General features: G+C 41.1%; 1 protein-coding gene and 1 pseudogene across 4 annotated transcripts in view; both read left to right on the top strand.

The window, feature by feature from the left end:
* The first annotated feature begins 2247 nt into the window (after positions 1–2247).
* Positions 2248–24345, top strand: part of Mid2 (midline 2) — a 109363-nt gene continuing 87265 nt past the window's right edge. Inside the window, exons 1-2 of one of the 4 annotated variants that reach the window (XM_028895146.1) lie at positions 2248–2370; positions 15855–16570. In XM_028895146.1, the coding sequence (XP_028750979.1) occupies positions 15911–16570 (660 nt within the window). In that variant the 5' untranslated portion in view covers positions 2248–2370; positions 15855–15910. Of the gene's footprint in view, positions 2371–2441; positions 3013–15854; positions 16571–24345 lie in introns of those variants that run through there. The other 3 variants (XM_028895147.2, XM_028895143.2, XM_028895145.2) reach the window with 3 other exon arrangements.
* Positions 17766–17866, top strand: LOC114710854 (annotated as a pseudogene).

The raw sequence follows: 24345 nt of genomic DNA on the forward strand, positions 1-24345 counted from the left end.
TTAAACAACTCCTCATTCCCTCCTGCCCCTGGCCCCTAGTAACTGTCATTCTATCTCTATGATCCTTCCTCTTTTAAATTAATTGTAAAAATTCAATGAAAAAGTTTGAGAAATACTAAACAACATATACAATACTGGATGCTGCCTGTCATGGTTTGGGTCTGAAACATTCCCCGAAGAGCTTATGCATTGAAGGCTTTGTCCTCACTGGACCAATCAATGTTCAGAGGTGGGCCTTCAGGAATGAACTTTAACATCCTCAATTGATTTGTCCATTGATGCATGCATGGTTTAAAGGATTATTGGGAGGTGGTAGAAACTCAAGGTGGGACCTGGGTATTATAGGAAGTAGGCCCTTGGGGTGCGTGCCCTCCAATGGTATACGGGGACTCTGAACTCTTCTTCCTACCCTTCTCTTCTTCCTTCTCTCTCCTTGCTCCTTCCTATGAGGCAAGCTACTTTACTCCATCATAATGTTCTACTTCACTGTAGGCTCACAAACTGTAGGACCAGTGACTATGGACCGAACATTCTGAAATCCTAATCCCAAACAAATCTTTCCTCCTAAATTGTTTCTCAGATTTTCATCACAGTGACAGAGAGCTGACTAACACATTTTCCCTCCTAGGACTGACCTCCAGGTAACCAGCACAACCAGTTTCTGAGGTATCTTTACAGAGACCACGTACGTATATACAAAGTACCTCCTTTCTTTTCTCACCACTTGCTAGGAGCATATCACACCCAGTTTTGTACTTACCTTTTCCCCCACTAATATCCTAGGTCCCTCAGCAGGCAGACTAACTCTAGACAAATGTCTGTATAGAGCACACACACACCAAATATACATAGAATTATTTTTTAACACTTATGTAGTACATTTGCCCACTCTGCTATGCCAGAATCAGCAGACGTTTCTGACTCATTAACTAAAAGAAAAAAAAAATAATCAAGTGTTTCTTTGTGCCACAAGTCCCATGGCATAGAATTTACTCCTCTGACCATTTCCCAGGATACAGTATATATTATCAACCCTATGCAACAAATCCCTAGAATTGCCCCCATCATTTTATTTTGCATTTTCCTGGTGGATAGTCATGTTGAACATCTTATTATCTACTATCCCCCCCTTTTTGAGAAATACCCATCCCTTTGTCCTTTGCCCATTTTAAAACACAGGACTCCTTTATATATTCTATATATTCTATATTCTATATATATTCTATATATATATATATATGGTTTTCCAGTATTTTCTCCCATTCCCAACTGTGTTGATTGTGTGCTCTGCTGCGTAGGTGTTAGGTGCTCTGTAGTCTCGTTTGTCATTTGCTTTTCTTGTCTGTGCTTGGGTATGACGCATTAGGTTTCACATCTCCCAGTGCTGCACTTCCCTTAAGGTAATGTGATTGGGTTTTCCCCTTCATTTCCACTCCAGAGTTCTCTAGCACACTGTTTAACAGCGCTGTTGGCTGACTGCTATTGGTTCCCGGACAGGACACACCCAACTACCTTCATTTTTTTTTTTTTTCTGGATTTGTTCTCAAGCACTATAACAGGAGGCTCACGTGAGAAGGACTGTTTTCTGATTGCTTTCCTCTTCTCTCTTTTTGAGTGGAGCTCAAAACAGTATCCTCTGGAGCAGCTTCCTTCTCTCATCCACCTTAAGTGGAGCAGTGGTCTTTGAGCCAATGATAGGTCAATAGGCAGGCTGACTCCTAAGCAATGGGAGGCTCCTGGGTTGCAAATGGACCTATCATCTTACTAGTGACATCGAATTCCTGGATGGCTAGCATCTGCCTCATTGACCTCTTGTTAATGGCCATCTTGTCTTGTTGGTCAAGGATCTGAAGGTGCAAAAGAAATCTTACCCACCATACACTTTTAGGGTTTGAATCCACCCCAACAACTTGTGCCCAAGGCCAATAGAACACAGCCATTCTCCCTTTGTAAAAAGAAAAAGGGGTTGGGTTTCCTTCAATTGTCTGCCCTTCTCTGTCTCCACTATTTTTGTTTTACTTTCTAGTTAACTTTGCATAGAACAGCTTCACCAGTAGGACCTGTGTGGAGGATCCAGGCAGACTCTTCTCATTGGCGGGTGTAACGGCCTTTTCCTTGCTCTAATCTGGGGGTTTGTGGAGGTAGTGGGTGGTGGGTGGGAGAAGAGTTTGGCCATAGTCTTCCCTCTGCACTTCACACGTAGTACCCGCCCGCAGACACACGCACAACACACACACACACACACACACACACACACACACACACACACACACACACACACACACACACACACGCCTGCTCAGGCCCCTTCTCCCTGTGTCTTCCATCAAGATGACAGGGCGCTGGAGAAAAGGCTGCTGGAATCAGCTGGTAGGTACAGTAGTAATCTGAACCCCACCCACCCGCTGCCTTTGCTTGCTCAGGTTTCTCCGGTCACTCCTGCCAGGGGAGAAAACATGTAAGCGCGCCTCCAGAGGAGGGGCTCGGGGAGCTGGGAGTGGCGGGGCGGCGGAAGGTGAGCCTAGGAAGGTGGCCCAGCGCCCCTTCTGCCCGGGCCCCTCCCAGTGCTCCCTCGGGGTGTCAGCTTCGGCTCCGCTTGCCCCCACTCCACCCTCCTTTCGAAGGGATTGCCTTTTTTCCCCCCTCTGCGGCGGCGGAAATGACAGTGTGGTGCTGCGGTGGTGTCATGGTGCTGCCTCTGGACTGAGAGGCGAAAACTCCTAAGTTTCGCCCGGGAGACCCAGACGCGGGAACGTCTCGGTCTCCGTGCTGTCCCCTGTGGGGCGCGCGGGCTGGCGGATCCCGGCTGCTGCGCGGCGGCGGCGGCGGCGGCGGCGGCGGCGGCTGCAGCAGCGAAGGCGGGCGGCGGCCTAGAGTGGTGGTGGCGGCGGCGGCAGCGACAGCGGCCCGGGAGCTCGCACGGGAGCCCAAGCCAGCTTGCTGCGGAGGCCGGCGAGCGCCCGGCGCTCTCAGGCGCGCGTAGGAGATGGCTGGCACCCGGGAACAATATGGGTAAAACGCGTCCCCTCGCCGCGGCCCTGGGGGGGGGGTCTAGTGTCGCCGCCCGCCGGGGCTCGGCTCCGGCTCCGGTTGCTCTTCAGGTGCTGCCGGGGCCGGCGCTGGCCGAGGACACCCGGGCTCGGCGGGAAGGGGGGAGGAGGGGGGAGACGGGGAGACCGGGTCTGCAAGGCTCCAGGCGGCAGTAGCGGGGCCCAGGGTGTCTGTCACACTGTGGTGACCTGGGTTCCTGCCGCTGCCCTCGTGGGAAGGAGTTTGCACTCCTAGATCCCAGGCAGGGGAACGGCCCGAGGCCTCCCGCTTGGCCAGGCCAAGCCGGGAGAAAGCAGTGGAGCGGCTCTCCTGGCGCCTGGGCGCAAGTCTGGGAAAGGGCGCAGCCGCCTTCCCACGCTCCCGCAATCCACGGCGTCCTCGGCCCGGGCGGCACCCCTGGGTTGGCGGTTTGTTCGGCGGTGCTGGCGCAGCAGCCTGCGATGCTGCGGACACCCGGCCGGTGGGATCCCGGGAGAAACTTAATCCCCTTTTCACTGGGGAAAGGATCTTCAAGTCTCTGTCCCGGTGGTTCCTTATTTCTGGCCTAGCTGTGAAAGCAGCGCCGTGGGGGAGAGGGAAAACTTGAGCGTGTTCACAGGACACACGGCTACTGAAGCAGGGACATGGGAGGCTTTTCCATTTTGGGTTCGTAAGAATTAAGTAAATAACGGCAGAGCAGATTTACTCTAACATTACTGGTGATGAGCTGGTTTAGGTTATTTCGCACTTCACGTGCAGCAGCACATTATATATTTATTTTGGACGCATTTCTATTTCGAGCAGGAAATTAGGACCCTGAGATGATCGGACTCCTCACTTTTCGCTCTCTTCCGCACTCCTTATGCACTGTCGCTATTATGTCTCTTATTCCTGCCTCCCAACATTTGCCCACCCAGATCTCTCACCAGAGTCCCCGCACTCTCAGCTTTGCTCTATCAACCTGTGCACATCCAGCAACGCAGATTCTTGCTTTTGAATCACTTTGCTTTTTTTTTTTTTTTTTTTTTTTTGAAGATTGCTGGCGGTGGGGCTGGTGAATGGCAGTTGTGTGTCTCCGAGGGGGAGTATTTATAAAGGAAAACACTGGAAACTGTAATAATAGACAACTGTTGAGTGGGGATCAATTAATCCGATTCTCAAATTGAACCATAAGGGCTGATTTTAATCCCATTCTACTTCCTCTCTGAAATCGAAACAGATTTCTGGTAATATTCCAATAGGAGATGGGTTGCCAAATAGAGAGTTCATATTCCTCACTTCGGCTTACAGAGCTTTTGCTATACTCTGGATTAACCCCCCCCCACACACACACACCTTTTTTTTTTTAACCTCCTCCCCACTCATCACTGCCCTGAGGGAGAGTCAGTCTTTGCTATTTTTATATATTACTGCTCAATCAATTAACTTAATGCAGACTCATAATGTGAATTAAATTTCTCTTGATTGTTTCTTACAAAACTTGATTCATGTGGTTGAAGCACAAGTCTTGGAGCCAAGAAGATCAGAGAGTCCATTCCAAATGTGAGGTTGCATTGGCTTTACGGCCTTTGGACATTTGTATGACCTTTTTCTTTCACAGTTGCTGCACTTGCATAAAAGGCATAATATTATGTACTGGGTATTGTGAGTATTGGCTTGGTCCTTTGAAGATAAAAGGATTCTATAAACCTCAGCATTATACTTTTCAATGAAAGCACTTCATTTATCCCTTATTGGGTTACTGGGTTGACTGGGTATAAACGGGAACACTAATTTACAGAAACCTTAATTTGCCATTATTAGTCCCCTTGGGATTCAAATTGCCATTGTAATTTAGACCTTAAGTCAATTTGTTTCACCAAATGTATGCGTAACTGAATGGAAACATATACAATTAGGCATAGAAAGTAATGGTGATGATTTTAAGTCCAGTCATTAATCATATTGATTGCGCTCTAACCTAACAATCTGAGTCAGACTCATTTGAATATACAACCTCACCCATTTTTAGCCAACATGGGGGCAGTTAGTTAATGCCCAATAAAAAGTGGCATAGATAGTTTTAGGTCTGGCTATACAAGTATGATTAGCACCTTGCAGCAATGAGTCAATATTTTTTAAAGCACCTTTAATTTAGTACAGAGGCCTCTGCTGGCTGGGTTGAGGCCCCAGGCATGACCCAGTATTTGGGGCTCATATTTGTCCTATGCTGAACTCTACTTACAGCTCCATGGGACAGGGCTAGGGTGGGAGAGTGTGATGTGTGGAGTAGGAAGAGAGGTTATGGGCCATGGAGGGCTCTTTCTCCTATTTACTTTCATAAATACTGGGATTCCTACCTAGCATGTTGTACCTTGCAAGACCACTTCTGCGAGGCACTGTTGCAAATAGGAGTGACATGGTTGCTTCACAAACAGATCATCTGAACAGTGCAAATCGACTTAGATAAAATTGGTTTGGTTAATCCTTCCTCTAAGAACAGGGCAACTTGCTCCAACTTGCAGATCTTAAAATAGTGCCAGTGGAGTCTCATAATTATGTCCAACTAGTGTTCTGAGTAGTGAACCTTTCCATTCCCTCCTCCCATAAAATCTGCTGACACCACAATTAAGAAGGAAACTACAGAAGATTTTTTTTTTTTTTTAATCACTCAGCAAACATCATTGGCTTGACGAAGAGGAAAGAATACTGTCTTTGGTTGTCAGGTCCTTTAGAACTAAAATTTCTCTTTTTCAACAGGAAGGTAGAACCCTAAAGGCAACGACAGGGATGAGGTACAAAATTATGTCTCAGATGGCTGTTTTTAGAGATAACTGCTTGTTTTTGTGTGTTCATAGATCTTGCTGAATTTCTAGCTGTTAGCCATGGGACTCAGCTGCTAGAAGAAGCCTGAGTGTGCTCCAACTCCATTTAGTGTTGAGTTTTCCTTCTGTCTTTTGTGCAAAAGAAAGCTTTGAGTCTATGATGTGCCTCCTTAAGCTGAATGTCCAGTGTATCATCAAAGTATGAGGTGTAACATGTCCTAATGGATATAACACAGTTCAAGAGCTTTTAAAGGCAGTTACTTCAATTTTTACACTTATTTATTTGTGCACATGTGTGTGCATATCAACATGAATGTGTGCCGTAGTGTGCTTGTGGAAGTTAGAGGAAAACGTGTAGAAATCAGTTCCTTCCTTCCACCACATGGGTTCTGTGGATCAAACTCAGGTTGTCAGTCTTGGTGGCCAGCGATCTTACTAGCTGAGCCGTCTCACTGGCCCTAAATAGAGCCACTTTTTGAAATTTTGGTACAAAGTCTGTATTGTGCTAACTGTCTCTATTTCTGGATCCTCAACAAATACTGTGTTCATCACTGAGTGGGACACAGAGGAGGCTAGGAAAGTGCTTCTTTCTGTGTTGAAGCATAGTATCAAGTGAGAAGTTCAGATGAGGGGTGGCAAGAGAAGAAAATCCTCCTTAATTATCTGCCCTGTGCAGATTGCTAGACCCCTTTACCCTCTCTCCTCCCCTTCAAGGGCTGATAGATGTGTCGTCACCCATTTTCACATACCAAAACTCTACTGACAGTTTTCTGTGAGCTGAAGAGGTTTGTGTTCTGTGGCTTTTTCTGTCTGCTGCTTTTTCATCTTTTTGTTTTTTATGACCATAATCACATAACATTTTTGGTAGTCAAACTTGCAGATCCTCTATTTTTCCCTAGAAGACCTGTAAACTGAGGTGGCTACTAGATGACATAAGATGCTTCAAGTAAACATGGCAGAGGGATTTTGAAAACAAACAAACAAACAAACAAAAACGTGATGACATCCCATCATCATTTGCTCTATGGGAGATTTGCCTGAATAGAATATACACTATGATGTTGGTTCAGCATAAAATGGGTTAGAAAAGTGTGGGTTCTTGTCTCTCCACAGAATTCTGCTTGCCTGACCTTGGGCTTGGTCTCAGCCTCTTTCTGCAGGTCAGAGTCCTCTGGTTGTTGATGAACAGTATCCTCTGGCTCTGGATCATCCTCTTACAGAGACCAGATGATCCGATAACAAACCCATTATATAATGAAAACTCTTCCTGAAATCTAAAATCCCAATATTTTCAATTTGTTCTGATAAGAACATAATATGTAGGCATGGAAGACAATGTTAATTCAGGAGAGCAAAATGTGTGCATGTATATATATGTACAGTCCAGAGATAGAAAAACGGTTTCTAGTCCAGAATCCTCTATCACTGTGTCTATAGTCTTTTGTTCAGTGTTGCTAGGATCCATGTGGTTCCCCGGAGAGTAGAAGCTTGATTTAAAATAGGCCTCTGTTTTCTGTCCCTTGTTACTGACCAGAACTTGGGGTCCTTGCAGCCTAACTTTCAATAGAATGCCCTACATACATACATTACAAGTTTTATTATGTAGAAGTGGAAATGACTGCCTATCCTGGTAGACCACTAAATACTTTAAAAATCACTTAATATTTTTAAAAAATTTCATTGAAAAAGAGAGGATTGGAAATTCAGTCTTAAAATGGATGAACATCTGTACTAGTAGCATAGGTAAATAAGTTTGTTCTTTATTTGGTCCCCAACCTTATAACTTTGCCAGTGTAATCTTCACTAACATAATGGTGTTATGAATTATACTTATAATTCTTGTCAAACATTATAAGTTACCTCAGCAACTCCATTTTTGGTTACTTCAATTAATCATTTTTAAATAATATTTTTATTCTTTGAAAATTTCATATTTATACAATGTATTTTGATCATACTTTGATTAGTCTTTTGTATTTGTGGCAGACTTAGAACTTTTGGTTTTGCTGTTTTGATAACCATTTTAATGATGACTACATTATATAAAATACTTGAAGTGTTAGGTTTAGGAGCTAATTATTGGAAGGAATTAGCATTAAATTCATGTACTATAAAATGCTAAGTAGGCTTTAATACCTATTAGGCAGGAACTGGATCAGGTTCTCTGTACTGGTCAGTAATTAACTTCCAGTTCTGAGCTCTCTCAATGTGTGAAGGAAGTCTAAAAGAAAACAGTAGAGATAATTCTCCCCTCAGGAGGACTCTAGCCTAAATGGGAAGACATATGAGTGACACACTACAGTTAAACCCACGGTTTCCCTGGGATTTTGTGGAGAAGTGTAATTGTCCTCTCTCATGTAAATTATATGTTTGGGATGAATTTCCAAATGTTATTAGCTTGTAAAAAAGTGTTTCGGGTATATCATGTGTGAGTGTGTGATGCAAATAAATGTAATTTAAAAACAGGTTAATTTAGTTTATCCTCATTGGATCATCACAAGAGCCTATGCTATGCATACGACAGGTGCTTTTAATTAAAGAGATAAAGAAGCTGTGGTCTAATGAATTTAAATGTTTTGCCTACCACCACTAAGGTAGCAAACACTGTTTAGATATAAGACTCCAAGAAGACTCTATTATAAGAATGAAATAATGAAGCGGGCAGTGGTGGCGCACGCCTTTAATCCCAGCACTCGGGAGGCAGAGCCAGGTGGATCTCTGTGAGTTCGAGGCCAGCCTGGGCTACCAAGTGAGTTCCAGGAAAGGCGCAAAACTACACAGAGAAACCCTGTCTCGAAAAACCGAAAAAAAAAATGAAATAATGGTTTTTAAAACTATAAAACTACTATGTAAATATAAGATTATTATTATAATTAATTATGGTCATTGACCTAACCTCCATTTTTTTTCTTCTATTTTGAGTCCTCATCATGTAGAATATAGATAATTCTATGCATTGGCTATTTTTATGTTAGAATTTTTGACAGTTGCTTTGTAACCCAGTCTGGCTTTGAAATCATTATATAGATCAGTCCGTCTTTGAAATAATTTGTGATCCTCCTGCTTCAGCTTCCCAAGTGCTGGAATTACAGCCATGTACCAACATTCACAGGGCTCCAAAAGATCTTCTCTGAACTTGAATGAGTCATTCACTAATCATAAAGTTCTTGTATTTGGTTGTTTTCTTTTGCAGTTTCAGAAGATGTTTGCATTGGTTAATATTCACAAGGGATTCCCTCCCCTTTAGTTGTTCACTGAAACATTCATTATAATCTTCCTTGAGGTACAATGGGTAAATACATCTACTACACTTTTCATTAGCTTAGCCAAGGGACAGTCATACACCTTGTCTCTTTAGTGTCTTTGGTGATAATGTTTATCACTTCTTAACCTGTCTAGTTACGCTTGTAAATAAGAGTCATGTTTTTAGTACTCGTTTATAGCATCCAAGATCTCTTTTTTTGCAAGATGATAAATAGAAAGAACTCTATAATAATAGGATATGTGATCTAGAAAGCATCTTAAAGGATTATCCAGTGATCCTAGTTCAACTTGAACAGCAGTTTGCATTTGAAGAAACAGACTAAGCCTGGACTTACATGTTCATCTTCCAAGGAAGAAGCATAGTTTCTGATATTTTCAGGAGAGTCTCATGGGTAGTTAATGATAATATCCTGAAGGATGGTTTTGGTATAACTGTTTTTTAAAAATAAAACTCTAGCTCATTTCTTAATCAACAGCCCAGAGGTAAGGCTTAGTTTTACATTTATGGCTTTTCTAGGAGAAGAAGGGTAGATTGTAGTTCGAGTGAGAGAGAGAGAGAGAGAGAGAGAGAGAGAGAGAGAGAGAGAGAGAGAGAGAGAGAGAGAGCAGATCCATACTCAGAAGATCTGGAAGATGGCCACTATGTAGGCTATTAGTTGTTGGGCTAAGTAGGTATTTAGTTATGTTCAAACAGCATTGGAAATAATAGAATTCTGTCAAGTGCAGATCACAGCTGCTTGATCATAACTCTTTTTTTTTTTTGGTTTTTTGAGACAGGGTTTCTCTGTGTAGCTTTGCGCCTTCCCTGGAACTCACTTTGGAGCCCAGGCTGGCCTCGAACTCACAGAGATCCGCCTGCCTCTGCCTCCCGAGTGCTGGGATTAAAGGCGTGCGCCACCACCGCCCGGCTTGATCATAACTCTTGATCAGAGCTAGCTAATGCTAGGTTTGGAGGGCAATACTTGAATCAATTTTTCATCTTGTAAGTGTGTACTGTTTTGAAATCTTAATCACTTTCACTGAAGCATTTTCTCTTCCTTTTAGGTAGTAGTGACGGGGCATGACTAATTTCAGCACTTGGAAGACTGAGGCAAGAGGATTGTTAGAGCCTAGCCTAGGTTACTCATTGAGACCCTGTCTCAAAAGAAAGAGAAAGAGGGGATAGAGGGAGTTTTCTCTCTAGGCACAGAGCTTTGTCATCCCTCACCACTAAGTTTACTTTCACTGGTAACCCATCCTTCCCCTCTCTTCTTCCTATTTCTTAACAAAGCTCAAAGTGAAGAGGATAGACAGTGAAGATAAACTCTGCAGGAATCATTTTCTAGTGGAAAGAAAAGAACATGCACATTTGTCTGTGTACCGGGAACTAAATCATCTGGAGGGAAACTCTAGGTTGTAGGCACATGGGCATTTATTTCTTAATATGTCAGTTGATTCTACCATTTCGTGTATTTCATTAATGTGTTTTATGACAAGCAATTGTGTTTTCTGGGGAAAGTGTCGTGATTACATGCCATTGGGTCATACTCTACCAGATTCAGTCTTGTTATCTTTAGCACCCTCTAATTCCAAACATATCAGTGATTTAAAAACTCTGAAGTTGCAACATTTTCTCATTGTTTTGTTTTTTGTTGTAAACCTTCCTCTGCTAAAAGCATTTTGTGATGTAGGTAGAGATTAAGTGTTTTTTTTTTTAGCAGTCATTTAAATAATTTTTAAGTGAAAAAGAACTGAAGCTTAAGAATTCTCTGACACTCGTTGAACATTGTAGATGTCTCAGGACATTGCAAGCCCTGAATAGGGACTGACTTGCTGACCTAGAAAAACAACTTAAGTTACCGATTCAAGCTGGGAATTGTGGTGGGCCTGTAGTTCCAGCAGTAAGCAGGTGAAGCAGGAGAATCAGGAGCTCAATGTCATCCTTAGCTACATATTGAGTTCAAGGTCTGCTGAGATGCAGGAGATTCTATCTGAAAAAAATGAAGTAAGCTATCAAGAGGAGTCAAAACTGTCGAAATCCCAGAAAGGAAGTCCATACATATACGTAGTTACACCTACTCCTTCCCTCCTCTAGGTATTACTAGTATGCTTTTTATTCCTATGAGTTTCCCTATTCTAGGAATTTCATATAAAGGGAATCACACAATATACTACATTTCTGTGTTGGCTTCTTTCATTTGAAAATATATTTTAAAGGATTATCCGTATTGCAACATTTATCAATACTCTATTCACTTTTAATTTTTTAACTTTAATTAAATAACTTTTTCCCCATTTATTTTACATACAAACCACAGTTTCCCCTCCATCCTCTCCTCCAAGTGCCCCCCATGCTTCCCACCTACTGCCCTCCCTTTCCATTCCTTGTCTCTCTCCCCTTTCCAAAAGGGCCAGGCCTCCCATGGGCTTCAGCAAAGCATGGCACATCAAGTTGAGGCAGGACTGAGCTCTTCCCCTTGCTTCTATTCTATCTTATGGATAAACCATGTTTTGATCATTCATATATTAGATGACAGGCTTTGGTTGTTTCCTTCTTGGCTACTATGAGTATTGCTGCTGTGAACATTGGCGTGCATGAGTTTTTGAATGAACACATTTTTTTATTTTATTCGGTACATACCTGGCAGTGGAATTGCTTGATCAGAGGTTAGCTTTACATTTAACTCTAAAGGAAATGCCAAACTACTTCCCAAAGCAGCTGCACCATTGTACATTCGTGTCAACAATACACACACACACACACACACACACACACACACACACACACACACGAGGGATTCAATTTCTTCACATCCTGGCAGACACTCACTACTTTCTCTTTTTGTTTGCTTTGTATTATTATAGCTATTCTAGTGTGTTTGTTTGGTTGGTTTGCATTTCCCTAATGGCTAATGATGTTGGGTATCTTTTCATGTGTTTGCTGGCTATTTGTTTATCTTCTTTGGAAGATCCTTTGCCTTTTCATTCTGCTAATGGTGTTGTTTATAGCTCTAAAGGTTTAAATTTGGATGAAGTAGCATTTATCTGTATTAGCTGATTGTGCTTTTGCTGTGATCTAAAAATTCATGTCTAATCTAAGTCATCTCAGATTTACAGGAATCTTTTCTTCTAAGACTTTTACTCTTTTGGTTCTTATACTTAGATGACTGATCCATTTTTATTTATCCATCTTGTAAATTGAGATTTTTTTTGTGTGTGTGTGTAGCTCAAGATCTCCCTATGTAGTCCAGAGTGGCCTTGAACTCACTATAATCCTTTCCCCTCACCTCTCAAGTGCTGGCATTACAGACACACAGCACCACACCTAGTTTGCATTGTTTTTGTGTGTTGTAAGGTGGGTTTCTAACTTCATTTCTTGTGCACATGGAGATGAAATTCTCCCGGAACTATTTGTTGAGATTATTCTTTCTTTGCTGAATTATCTTGGAAACTTTGTCAAAAATAAGTTGGCTGTAAATATACGGGTTTATTTCTAGAGGTTTTTTCTTTTCTAAGTTTGAACATTTGCTGTGCTATTTGCAAGCAAGTATGACCTTGGGCAAATTACTTTTTTGTAATGATAGTACTTATTTTTTAATAAAACTGTGAAAAAGGTAATTGGTATTGTAATGATGCTTAAATAGTAATGGAAGTAGGGAAAATGGAGAATAGTTGCAGATATGCTGAAACAGGATTAATGAAAGTCAGGAGCCTTAATAAATGAGAAATGAATAAACAGATGTTTGAGGAACTTGCAAAAATTATTCAATCCCTCAAATTGGCTAATGGTATTACTGTGTCTTAATCAAATGAAACAGAATGGAGTACCAGGCATGGTAGCACATGCTTACCATCCCATCCTGTCACTTGGGAGACAAAAGTAGGAAGGTCAGATGTTAGAGGTCAGCCTCAGTCTAACGTCAGTGACCTTAAGTAACTATCTTAACTGATTGCAGTTCTGTAAAATTAATATAAGGGGTATCTTATATAAGTAATTTTCTGTACTTTGTCTATCCGTTCTGTTGTATTCTTTTGTTTGCTTGTTTTTGATGTTAGACTTTACTGTTAAGGACACCTCTGAGAGTCCGTTGAAAGCTATGAACAATCCTCTTAAGATAATAAATATATATGACATGCACGTACTCTGCAGACATTTCTAGGAGGTTCAGAAACCCCTAGTTAAAACTCCTAAATTAGGGGTTGGGGATTTAGCTCAGTGGTAGAGCGCTTGCCTAGCAAGCACAAGGCCCTGGGTTCAGTCCTCAGCTCCGGAAAAGAAAAACAAAACAAAAAAAACTCCTAATTTTACTTTATATAAGGCAATTGTGTTCTAGAATGTGTTTTCCAAAGCTTAATTTCATAGTGAGGTTCAAGGGTCGTATTGATTTGGGAACACATTTTAGAGTTTCATATGAAATTGAAAAGGCATTTCCCCACAAAGAAGCGTTTATACAGCACCCTCTTAAGGCAGAGGAACAGTGGGACTTTACTGATTTTCTATAGGTGTCAACATGTAGAAGTGACTTTCAGCATTGCTTCTGACCGACCTAGGTAGTTTTCAACACAGATACTGTGGAATGCTCGAAGCCCTGAAAGGGTTGTGATGGAAGCGTAGTGTCAGATGGAGATAGTCTGAGAGGAAGGAGTCAGAGAGGCAGACAGATTCAGAGGGACACGGAGAGACGAATATAGAAGCGGAAGCAGGCCATTTAAAACCCCTCTTGTAAATAGTCAAGATAACTTCAGTGAAGGAAGTAAAAGATGATTAGAGTAAAGGTGTGGGGGAAAAAGCACAGACATTGGCAGGAGACTGCTTTCTGCTCTTGCTTTGTGTTTCTGGTTGACTTACTAATGACCCTGAGCCTCGTTTTCCTAAGTAGGATGGGTCTAGTAATAATACCATATTCACAGTCTGAAAGAATTTAATGAATAATGTACACAAAGTGCTTAACATAGTACTCAGAACCCAGTTAAATAAATAATCAATAAGTACTATGTACTTTCTTACTTTTGGTTTGAGTAATACTTTGTTAGCCATTATTGATTACCTATTTTGTGCCAGTCACCATGCTATGAATAAAAATACAAAATTGTTGATGCTCTCCAAGGAGAGGAGGGAGTTAGTTGGAAATGTTCTAGAGGCCCCCAGAATTTGAAATAATAAACGCTTTCTAGGCTTGCAAGAACATTCATCATTTAGGGAAATTTGAAAGAGGAAACGATTTTTTTTTCTTTTTTGCAATGATGGTCAGAGAGTATAAGTTCATGTGTGGCCATGTTCAATTTGAGCATCTAAGGGGTATCAGGTAAAATTATCTAAGGAAATAATCTTACCTTTTGTGGAAATTGTAATCTTTCTTCTCTAAAGGCATCCAATTATAAGATTTCTATATAGACATATGTGTGAATATATGTCTAAGTACCTGAACATTGTAAAATGAAAACATCACGTCTTTTTTTTTTTTTAAAGTGTAGCTAAACAAACCTTTGAACCTATTAAACTAACCAGGAGTGTCTGCCTTATAAAGAAAACCCTTCCCATTTACAGCCCAATTTACTGTAGATTCCATTAAATAGATGGTTAGTTCAGCACATTGAACAGGTTTGATTTCGAAGCATCTTTTTGTGTATACATTTATTGTACTTAAGTGCTAGATTTTTGTGATGGCTGTCAGAGGACTATGCACATATCACTAATCAATGACAATATTTGAACAAACTCCAGTACAAGAATCAAAAAAGTGACAAACTGGTTTAGTTCTGTCAGTTGGGAGATTTCTTTTTCTCTCTGGTCCACACTAAAATGAAAGTTACCACATCTGAATATTTCTGGCTGTTCAACTTGCCAGTTTCCATCTAGATCTTGATTTGCATCTGATCCTGCTTTAGTAAGCATGAAAACACACATGGAAGATGAGCTTTGCAACAGGAAGGTGCTAGTTGAAAAAAAAAAATTAACAATAAAACCAAACTGAAGCCATCGTTGATAGAAGTTGTTCCTAAGTCTACGGTTGAAATTTTTTACTACTCAACTTGAGGAAATTAAAGAGTTTTTGAAGGTGAGGGCTTGAGAAAGTGAAAGAGAAAAGTATCATCTTTTGTCTCTAATGATTCAGTTTACATAGAAATAGGATAAAACAACTTTCTATGTGTGGTAATATGAAGTGATTCAAGTTCACACTCTGAAGAAAAAGATATTATCCTGCACTGAAAGCTGCATTTCCCCAAAGCTGTCTGCCTTTTTTTTTCATGCATACCCTTAGAATGGAATCATTTCAGGAAGGAGAGAGCGAGTTTGAAATATAGCCTTGTTTTCCTTCCACTGGATGTAAAATAGGAGCAGCCCTTATATCTTGCCTTGACGTGAAATAGAGAGCAATATTGGAGAATAGGGATTGAGAAATTTGTAGGGCCTCCAACTCATCACAGTCTCAGAGAAAAGATGTCAGTGGAGAATTTAGGAGAGAATGATCCATGCCAATTGTGTGAGCCGGAATGGTAATGTTAATCAGGAAGCCAAGACACAGAGGTGGCCACTTGCTTCTATTTATTAACGAAGGAAAAAAAAAAACCAACCTCAAGCAAGTGTCTAAAACAAGATTTGAAGGAGAGTGGGGTTCAGAAAGCCTTCTTGATTAATTTCCCAGTAACTCCTATTGCTTAAGCATCCCTGGGGAGTCTATCAGGCCGAAAGTCTCCATTGGTTACAATATAATTATTCTACAACCACTTTTCCTTTGGAAATGCTTAATGACTCTTACTTTGTATTACTTGCAGGTGAAAGCCCAGCCTCTGCGGTTCTTAATGCCTCAGCAGGATTATTTTCACTAAAGATGGAAACACTGGAGTCTGAATTGACCTGTCCAATCTGCCTCGAGTTGTTTGAAGACCCCCTCCTGCTCCCTTGTGCTCATAGCCTGTGTTTCAGCTGTGCTCAACGCATCCTGGTCTCAAGCTGCAGCTCCGGTGAATCCATTGAACCCATTACTGCTTTTCAGTGTCCTACATGCAGGTATGTTATCTCGCTGAATCACCGGGGCCTGGATGGCCTCAAGAGGAATGTGACCCTGCAGAACATTATTGATCGCTTCCAGAAGGCTTCAGTCAGTGGGCCCAATTCTCCAAGTGAGAGCCGTCGGGAGAGGACTTACAGGCCAAGCTCCGCCATGTCTAGTGAGAGAATTGCTTGCCAATTCTGTGAGCAGGACCCTCCGAGAGATGCTGTGAAGACATGCATCACCTGTGAGGTCTCCTACTGTGACCGTTGCCTTCGGGCCACACACCCTAACAAGAAACCTTTCACCAGTCATCGCCTGGTGGAACCAGTTTCAGACACACATCTTCGAGGGATTACCTGCCTGGACCATGAGAATGAGAAAGTGAACATGTACTGTGTATCTGATGACCAATTGATCTGTGCCTTATGCAAACTGGTGGGTCGTCACCGAGACCATCAGGTCGCTTCCCTGAATGATCGATTTGAGAAACTAAAGGTAAGCAATATCCTCGCCACAATTTTAATTTAATGCGTAGTTGTACAGTTTGCAAGAAGCCCAATAAACTTAGATAGCATAAGTATGTCAACTCCAAGTTTTTTTTTTTTTTTTTTTTTTTTTTTCTTGGTTTTTCGAGACAGGGTTTCTTTGTGTAGCTTTGCGCCTTTCCTGGAACTCACTCTGTAGACCAGGCTGGCCTCGAACTCACAGAGATCCACCCACCTCTGCCTCCTGAGTGCTGGGATTAAAGGCGTGTGCCACCACCGCCCGGCCCAAGTTGTTTTCATGGGGAATAACCTATTTACTGCAAGTTTTCACTGGAACTCATCTTTTGCATAAGCCTGATAGCATTTATGTATTTCTGTGCAATTCTGGGAAAGTAAGCCCATTGTCCACTTCACCAGGGTAACAGCAGTCTCACTTCTCTGGGACACATTGCACATCACAGATCTTTGCTTTGATCTTTCCACCTCTTCTTTTCAGTATGTGAGTACCTGTGTAGGTGTACTGCAATTAGCATATGTGCTAATTTGCATACGTTTGGGTGGGTCTCTGTGGAGGTGTGGGTGGAAGTGTCTGAGTGTATCTATGTGGATGAAAGATTTGTGGAGGACATTAGTACATGTGTTTGCAAGGGCTGAGAATGTGGCTTGGTAGAGTGCTTGCCTAGCAAGTGCCAAGTCCCTGGGTTCTATTTCTGGCTCTGCAAAACAACAAAAAATGCCTAGTCAGTATAGCAAAGAAAAGAATACTTGGCATTAACCATTGCAAATTGCCTTTGAGCACTTAACTTAGAGCTGATTCTTATATCAACGTATCACCAAGTCAGGAGGTGTGGTTAAACATCTGAACTAAAAATTTAAACTGAAAGTAATGACTGTTAACTTAGTATTTGCTCTTGTGCCCGTGTTTGTTATTGTAGGCCCAGGCTAAAATACTTGTTTGCAGTCTCCATCTTAGAAGCGCCAAGCCTTTGACTGGTGTTCAGTGGACAGTTCTGTGAAGTTATGTTAAATAACATTTATTTTCAAGTCTGAATGCCTAGTTTTAAAAGTCCTCCTACCTCACCTCGATGTTCACAAATGTCGGTTCTAGCAAACTGTTCTATTCCTATTATCTTCCTGATATGTGGTATAATTTTTCTCAAGAAGGAAGCCACTTAACATAGATTCCAGACAAAATAAAATGTTTAGTGCTTGCTTTGACAACACATATACTAAAATTGGAATGAAATAGAGAAGATTGGTTAGCATGGTCCTGGCACAAGTATTATGTGAAGTATTCCATATCTTTCCATGATTGGAATATATGTTGTATGGAAAAAAATTATTTTTAATTAAAAAAGCTTAAATTTGGTAATGTCTAAGGACTTCCAGAGGACTAAAACCTGTAGTGTACATTAGATGCTGTTATGTAAAAATCAAGTGCATAATTCCCTGCATTGCTGTATAATTAAAAATAATTGTTATTTCTTCAATGAATATTATATTATCACACACTGAATTATAATGTGTTCATTATAAAATAAAATGAAATCTAACAAAAATAAAGGCTGGGCGGTGGTGGTGGTGGCGGCGGCGGCGGCGGCGGCGGCGGCGGCGCACGCCTGTAATCCCAGCACTCGGGAGGCAGAGGCAGGCGGATCTCTGTGAGTTCGAGGCCAGCCTGGGCTACAGAGCGAGATCCAGGACAGGCTCCAAAGCTACAGAGAAACCCTGTGGTGGTATTGTGTTCCCCAAAATATTGTGTACTCTAATAAATTTATCTGGGGTCAGAGAACAGACAGCCACTAGATACAAAGGCTAGAAAATGGTGGCACTCACACCTTTAATCCTAGCATTCCAGAGATAGAAATCCTCTGGATCTCTGTGAGTTCAAGGCCACATTGGAAATAGCCAAGCATGGTGACACACGCCTTTAATCCAGCAAGCAGCTTTAATCCAGGAGTGGTGTAGAAAGCAAAAAGATATATAAGGCGTGAGGACCAGAAACTAGATGCATTTGGTTGGTTAAGCATTCAGGCTTTTGAGCAGTAATTCAGCTGAGACCCATTTGGGATGAGGACTCAGAGGCCTCCAGTCTGGGGAGACAAGACCAGCTGAGGATCGGCGAGGTGAGATAGCTGTGCTTGTTCTGTCTCTCTGATCTACCAGCATGGACCCAATAACTCGCCTCAGGTTTGAGTTTATTAATAAGAACTTTTAAAATTCCTGCAACAAAACCCTGTCTCAAAAAACAAAACAAAACAAAACAAAAAAATGTTTAAATGAATAGCAAGAATAGCACCCTGAAATATAGCCTATGAACATAAGCCAAGCTAGAAGAAAGGCCTAGATTCCATGCTAGCAAGGCAAGAAAGCAATGGAAGTTTTCCTTCTGTCATAATCTGGTGAACTTATTATTCAGATTTACATTAAAGGAAGTGTTGGTAAGGGTAACAATACTCAAAATAGGATATGGTTTCTTGCCTGTAATTTACTGCACACATATTTAGAGTATCACACTCTAAGTATTGGTTTGTGCCTCTTTTGATAATTATTTGTTTCCAATACATAACCTCTTCTCTTTTTAGTTAAGAGCAACTGTATGCCTAATGTGTATAAGAATCAACCTCAGTCTTTTGATTTCAGTTGTGAAACTTGCATTCTTGTAGGGCTGCAGGGGGAACGTTACTGACTGAAATTCTTAGAGTCAGCAAATTGTTGGGCCATGGACCTAATCTAGTCAAAGCCTTACACTTGGAAGTTTCATAAACTGAGACTCTGTTACACAAAGTGATTTGGTTAATGTTAGCAGACCTGTTTAGTAATTGGGCTGGAACTGAAAACCAGTCTCCAGGCAGAGTCAACTATCTTTTTTTTTCCACTGTTGTCTGCTCTTACACTGTTGTTTCCTCTCTGAAATTTGACTTAAAACTTAAATCTATGCTCTAACAACTACTCATTCCATAGGTCACGATACACAATTAGCAGCATCAGGAAAAGGACACAATTACTTAACATTCAGCTTCACAATGGCAAAAGATGGGGTGGGTTGTAAGAAGAGTGGGAGATATGGAGAGGATGGAGCAATCACTGCCAAATTTGTTTCCGGTGTTAGGATCATAATAAGGCATTGGCCTTGAAAAATATTCCAGACAGAAATACCGGCATCCATATGTACTGCTGAGATAACAAAGAGACTGAGTAGAGTAAGCCTGTATCTACAGGACACTGGCTCCTTGAAAAAAGCTGAAAACATGGGGAGATTGAGCAGGCATTTGGCAACATGCAGCTATAGTCCCCGTCTCCAGGGTTGGGTAAACACAAGTGTATTTTATAAAAAGATGCCTTAGCCTGTGACTAATCAGTAATTTTTGGAGAATGAGTGGCTATATTTTTTGACAGTTTCCCTTTAATTTTTAGGAAATGTGCAGAAAAGTCTGCTTATAAATTAAGTGGAAACTATTTTTGCTCATTTTTGGATAGAGACTGGAAACATCTGAATCATTCCCAACTGTGTGGTTTGTTATGTTGTCTGGAACATCTAGGGCTTTGGAAAGGAGAAGGAGGTTTGTGTGTGTGTGTGTGTGTGTGTGTGTGTGTGTGTGTGTGTGTGTGTACAAGAGAAGGGGTGAGGGAGGAAGGGAAGGTCGGGGAGAAACAGAGAGAGGCAGAAGCAGGGGTAGGGGGACTTGGAGAATTTACTCCATCCAGTGCTAAGTGGGAAAAGATATTAATTCTTCACATTCAACAGAAAAGAAGCCTGCCTTTTAATGTCATATGTAATATTTTGTTTGAATTTAAAATTAGAAAGCATTTATGATTATTCACTTGATTCCTTTCTAAGGAGACTAGAGAAAGCCAGGTAGCTGGCAAAGGCTGTGTGGGAGATGACCTAAGAACATTCCCCTGGTCCTGAGAGGAACAGAAAGTTCTGTCAGAAAAGGACAAGAATGATAATGTATACTCTACATACACACTAACTCATAACACACACACACACACACAAAGTTGACTTATGGTCAATAACTGATGCAATGTTTATTTTTATTTTTGACTCTGGGGCTTCACTTTTGGCCTTTTATAACTACCTTTTATGTACAGCCTCCTTGAGGAGGATTAGTGACCTGTAATGCTGTTCAGCAAAAAGCAGGCAAACCATTATGGTACAGAAAAAAGGTCAGAGTAATCAGAAGCTAGCTTGCTTTTTGAACATGTCCTCAAAATGGAGTTGAGGACTTGGGGAGTACTTATATAATGTTTTATGATTTTATTTGTTTAGACTGCCTGTAGGGTTGAGATTCAGGACACACAATCTTTAGAAGACTACCAGTGGTTTAATTAATTCAAACAGTACTCGTGGTCCTGACAGTTACACATACCTTAGTTCATGATACATGCTATAATTTTATAAAACTGCTTCACATTTTAGAACTTCCATTCATAAACAGTTCCCACCTTATAAAAGATTGATATTATTATATTATCTAATGTTGGGTTTACATAGAGAGGCCAATTTCAGTGGCTCTCTCTTGCTGGTAGACTTGAACTTAATATTCTAAAATCTGTTTTTTATCATTTGATGCTGATTTACATTTTCCCCTCACAACTCTCAAATTTTCTAGCTTCATCTACTCAGAAGAGCTTCTTAATGGTGTACTGAACATCCACCCCCCTTCTTTTCTTACTACCTTCTCCAGTGTTCTTCTCTTGGCCTGCTTAGGAACTCTGCTGGCTTTTTAGAGCTCAAGCCAAACTCCACAAGTCTGCTCCAACATACTACAGAGACATCATAATTCCTTGAGGCCAGATACAGAGTCTTTGTTTCTTCAGTATCCTCCTTAGTGTCCACGCAGCAAATGTACATAATATCTCCTTAAGAAATTCAAATAAATTATGTCTTCATAATGACATGGGTTTTTTTTGTTTGTTCTATTTTGGGTTGTAATTTTTTTTTTTTGAGGCAAGGTTTTGTTACGTAACACAGGCTGACCTTGAATTCATGATCTTCCTGAATCTGCTTCCTGGGTGCTAGGATTATAGGCGAGAGCCATCGTGCCATGGATTATAATTATTTTGTAGGACGTATACTAGTGCCCATAGCTTGATTTGGTTCTTATCTTAGTAGACACAAATCAGTCTTGCCATTAGGAATACCTTGGAAATCTGAAAGTGCCTTCTGTGAGCTACTGACAATTTTCAAACCCAGAGTGTGAGCAAAAGTATAGCATGTCCTTAATTTTAAATATCTATTCATTTTGATTACTGGATTTTCCAATTGCCTAACCCTATGGTGACATCTGTATAAATCAGATGTGATTATTATAATTCTCTTTGAGAGTGATGTCTTCACATTTCCATGCCCACAGCCTGCCAAAAATATAGCTGATGAAAACCAGGGGGATAGAGGAATTTCCTGAAGGGGATAAACAAGCACATTTTCTTTTTCTTCTTTCATTTCCTCTAATTCATCACTACAAATAATTCTTAAATAAAGCTACATATCAAGAGTTTTGTTGTTACAATATATTACCTGGAATTAGAGTAAGCTTCTTCCATGGGGAAGTAAAATACACACACACACACACACACACACACACACACACACACACACACACACACGAGAATAGATGTTGAGACAGAGCTAAAGATTCCCAGACAAAGAGAATGGAGATACAAGACTTGGAGAGCTACAGTAAGAGTTAAAAGGTTGAAAAATAAGATATTCTAGAATCTTGTCACCTTGATTACTGTCCTTTTTCCTACCCAGACACTCTGTCATCCTCTCACCTATTCTCATTCCATCACCTTACCCCTGTCAATTGTCTGTGCACCCACTTGACACCCACTTCTATTGGCTAAGACAGATACCCTCACAACTATGTACCAGTGAGCATTTGATTATAGCTGAACCAATATGAGTATGAATATAAACATGAGAAGATACATATCTTTATGAGAGACTGGGTTGGGAAGAGGGTATATTTGCATAAATATGTATGCATCATCATCTGTGAGTGTGTGCATTCTTGCATGAATTGGTGACTGAGAATGGCTCTGTGGCATTGCACCAGTGTGTCTATAAATATGTGTCACTGTATGTGAAGCTGAAAGAATGCCTGTGATATCTTCTGGTAAGTTGGGCAGGTGGGTATCATGAGTATAAGACACACTTTCTGTAGACACCTTAGGCAGATTCTCTAAAGAATCTATGATGTATCAGTGTGTCTATAAATATGTGTCACTGTATGTGACTAGAATGTAGCTAGAGTTTTCCTGCCTTGCCCACAGTCAGGACAAATCTTTGTCACCCGCCAGTTCCACAGCCGCTCAGACCCAACCAAGTAAATACAGAGACTTATATTGCATACAAACTGTATGGCTGTGGCAGGCTTCTTGCTAACTGTTCTTATAGCTTAAATTAATCCATTTCCATAAATCTATACCTTACCACGTGGCTGGTGGCTTACCGGCGTCTTCACATGCTGCTGGTCATGGCGGCACCTGGCACTGTCTCTCTGCCTCAGCCTTCCACTTCCCAGAATTCTCCTCTCTCCTTGTCCCACCTACTTCCTGCCTGGCCACTGGCCAATCAGTGTTTTATTTATTGACCAATCAGAGCAATTTGACACTAGAGAGATTGTCTATGATATCTACTGGTAAGCTGGGCAGGTGGGAATCATGAGTATAAGACAAACTTTCTGTAGACACCTTAGGTGGATTCTCTAAAGAATGTATCCTAAGTCTAGGGGTAACTCTAATAAATGAGCTAGACATCTATGCTCAATTAGAAAACTCTTCAGTAGAGGCCAGGGTGGGTTATCATAGATGAAAGTAGAGGAAAAACTTGTTTCTATATCTTGCTCACTTGGGTCTAGAATCACAATAGCTAATTATAACAAGAAAAACAGCACTCAATTTGATACATTTGCTACAAAACTTAAAGCAAAAAGAAAAACCTGAGTTGGGATTTGTGCTCTCTGAGGTGTGGTGATCATTGGAATGATGTGTGCGGATAGGAAGGCTAATACCTGTCAAGGGGTTCTTTGGCTACCCTGTCTTCAGCCTTCAACTCAAGATCATAAAGTTACTATTGCTTGTAAAGCTGGCTTCTCTCTTGTCTCTTAACTGTTCAAGACTTCTCCCCCATCATATGTGTGTGTAAATCCAGAACCAGGTGTGGTGTTGAATGCCTACAATCTTAGTACTTGGGAGGTAGAGGAAGGAGGATCAGGAGTTTAAGATCATTCTTGGCTCATAGTGACTTTGACTACACCATAGACTACATGAGAATGTGTCTCAAAAAAAAAAAAACACAGAACAACAAACAGGCAAGGGCATGTTAGCACATGCCTGTAATTTCAGCACTTGGGAGGAGCAGGTGGGAGGGTCACTGAAAGTTTGAGGTCTGCCTGATCTATATAGTGAGTTCTGGACCAGCCAGGACTACATAGCAAGACTGTTCTCAAAAATAGGAAAACAGAACATGATTCTAAAACAAAACAAGAAAATCAGAATAACTCTGCAAGTGGCCTATGTGGGTGTTTGAGTAAGTGTATTTTAATTTCATCTCTACTAAAACTGCTTTCTAAGGCTCATCTGAATCCTTGTTTTTTTCCTTCCAAGATTTCATCGATTTCTCTGCCTCTGCACTCATGTAGTATTAATGGGACCCTGTGCTGGAAGATATTTTCTGTTGTCCCTCTGCTTTAAGAGCAAGTTTAGCAACTAGAAACTCCAATTATTTGTGCTCTCACCTTTCTGTTTTGAGATCGTTTTGTCCCAGGTCTT

The sequence above is a fragment of the Peromyscus leucopus genome, chromosome X, assembly GCF_004664715.2.
Source record: "Peromyscus leucopus breed LL Stock chromosome X, UCI_PerLeu_2.1, whole genome shotgun sequence".
NCBI lineage: Eukaryota > Metazoa > Chordata > Mammalia > Rodentia > Cricetidae > Peromyscus > Peromyscus leucopus.